Genomic DNA, 2,439 nt, shown 5'->3' on the forward strand with positions numbered 1-2,439 from the left:
CTATTTCATCAACCTGATGATTACCACTTATGCTAGAGTGGCTAGGAATGTACTGAAAATAAGTTTTTATGCCACTTGAAGCAAGATTATCTATAGTACTGAGACAATGATAAGTGTCAATGTCCAACTTATATTGAGGAGCTGAGACCAGCAACTCAAGGCTTGATAGAGAGTCGGAATATATGATAATATTATTTGAATTTGCAATCAAAGGTTGGTTTTCCTTAAGGTGTTCTAATGCCATGATTATGGCATTTAACTCAGAAGACATTATAGATAAATTATCATATAATCTCTCGCCCATTGCAATTTTCAGGTGAGGAAGGAAAACACCACTTGCAACCTTCTCATTCATTTTTGACCCATCAACAAATATTTGGAAGTGATTTTTATAGGTAATAATATAATAATAATATAATATAGATTTATTACCTGCCAAAACTGTAAAAGATACAATGGGCGGCAGAGTATAAAAAAGTGAAAAAAATGCAAAAAGAAAAAAAAAAGACAAACAACAAATATATACAATGAAGTGGGCCCTCAACATCGACATTCAAATAACACATTCAACTCAAGTCTGTCCCTGAAGAGTTACCCAAGGATGACCTAGAGTCATGAACTTTTTATGAAAACTCGCTTCTCTGGCAGGAACTGCCAAGGCAGGATCTATCAATCCAAACCAACTGATCAAATACCGGTTTTTGGACCAGGTTGGTAGTCCAAGCAGATACTTAGCATATTTAAAATAAAATATGCTTGACTGTTTCTTCCCTGTCTGTATGAGGCAACTTGAAAACGAAGAAATGTAGAGACAACTTGGTAAAACAAATGCATTATACAATTGGGCTAAAATATCACGACTAAATCTCGCCTTGCTCAGGACAAGCTTTCCATATGCAGAACGAACTTTTCTAAGGGTATCAGCGATAATAAGTACGCGTGTGGCCTTGAGTGACGTACCGATCGGGACTCCAAGGTAAGTAAGTGATGGAAAAAGGTTTGATTTTCGTATCATCTAGCATAACGCATAGGTCCTCAGTCGACACTTTATAATTGAAAAATAACAATTCGGTTTTCGATGGATTAAATGTATGGCCGACACGAGCATATTCTACCTTTGTTGCACTAAAACAACTCTTTATTCCATTTAGGGTTCTACTAATGTTTAAAATGCCGTCGGCATAACCTATGAGCGACACAATAATCCCACATAAAATACACGTTGTTGGTGCTTCATGTTGCACTTCGAATACGGAATTATTGAATAAATCTGGTGAATTCACTGCTCCTTGCCTAATACCCTTTTTCACTGGTATATCAATTTCTAAAAGCATATCACAATCCCAACCAGGACACTTTATCCTAACACGAAGATTACTATACATTGAATCAAGGGGTCCGATTACCGAATTTTCCACGGCTCTCTCTGCTGCAGAGAGTAAAATATGCTTGTGGATAGACGAATCGAAAGCACGGGCAAGATCATGGGCTGCTAAAACTAAAGAATCATTGTCATTCTCAGCGTCAGTCAGTATAGACACCATTGAGTAAAGGGCATGATCACATCCAAGCGATCGCTGGAACCCAGACTGGTGTGGGGGAACCGAGCACTTGCTTCTAATTTCGTCACGAATAAGAAGCTCAAATAGTTTACATAGTGTAGTCGACACAGTAATGGGCCTATATGAAGAGCACCGGGAGGGAGGCTTCCCTGGTTTGAGAATAGGTGTTATTACACAAATGCAAAAGGTATCCGGGACGATACCTCTGTTAACTATAATTTGGAATAATAATTATACATGTTCAAGAAGTTGTTCACTACCATAGAGTAAATGCTGGCCACAAATTTTATCGAAGCCTCTCGAAAATTTCTGTTTTACCTTTTTCAGGCCTTTACGTATTATACTTCTATTAACTAACATGTTCTCTATTGGCAATTTTAGCATTTCATCTAGCTCACTCAGGTAAGAATTCTGACGCGCTTGGTCAGGACTTTTGAACTGATCGGTGAAGTAAGCATTCCAGGCCTCTTTTATTGAAAGGGGGACCTCAGAGGTCGATTCTTTGGGCTTCACTAAATTCCGCCAAAGGAGTTTGGGATCGGACTTGCTTTTCTTGCTGTATTCGTCAATTATGTCTCTACGGTGCTTAGACAAGGCTTTGGCAAAGGCACGTTTAGTATGATTCTTCACTTTCCAGACTTGCCAAGATCTTGGTTTACCACTGTCACACCATAGGCGAAACCAGAACTTTGCAGTCTGGCATGCTTCTGTTAAATTTAGGTTAGCGGACCATCCTCTAATTTCAGTGTTTACTCGAACTTTTCGAGAGGGTACGGCTGCTGATTCGGCACACCGAAGGGCATGGCATATTGAGGCAGAGTAAATGTTCAACAGAAGTTTCTGCTCTTCGACCGGGATGTCACTGTTGGACATCAGT

General features: G+C 39.3%; 1 protein-coding gene across 1 annotated transcript; it reads right to left on the reverse strand.

Annotated features, from left to right (window-relative positions):
* Positions 1 to 920: 920 nt before the first annotated feature.
* Positions 921 to 1,544, reverse strand: LOC148945717 (uncharacterized). Its single transcript, XM_089097492.1, has one exon. It carries the CDS (start codon positions 1,542 to 1,544, stop codon positions 921 to 923), a length of 624 nt encoding a protein of 207 aa, XP_088953618.1.
* Positions 1,545 to 2,439: the final 895 nt, after the last annotated feature.

This window comes from Artemia sp. Qi Xiang Cuo, chromosome 12 (genome assembly GCF_049724085.1).
Source record: "Artemia sp. Qi Xiang Cuo chromosome 12, ASM4972408v1, whole genome shotgun sequence".
Taxonomy (NCBI): Eukaryota; Metazoa; Arthropoda; class Branchiopoda; order Anostraca; family Artemiidae; genus Artemia; species Artemia sp. Qi Xiang Cuo.

Coding starts and splice junctions, on each gene's coding strand:
- LOC148945717 (XM_089097492.1), bottom strand. CDS start 1,544: ATGGTGTCTATACTGACTGACGCTGAGAATGACAATGATTCTTTAGTT.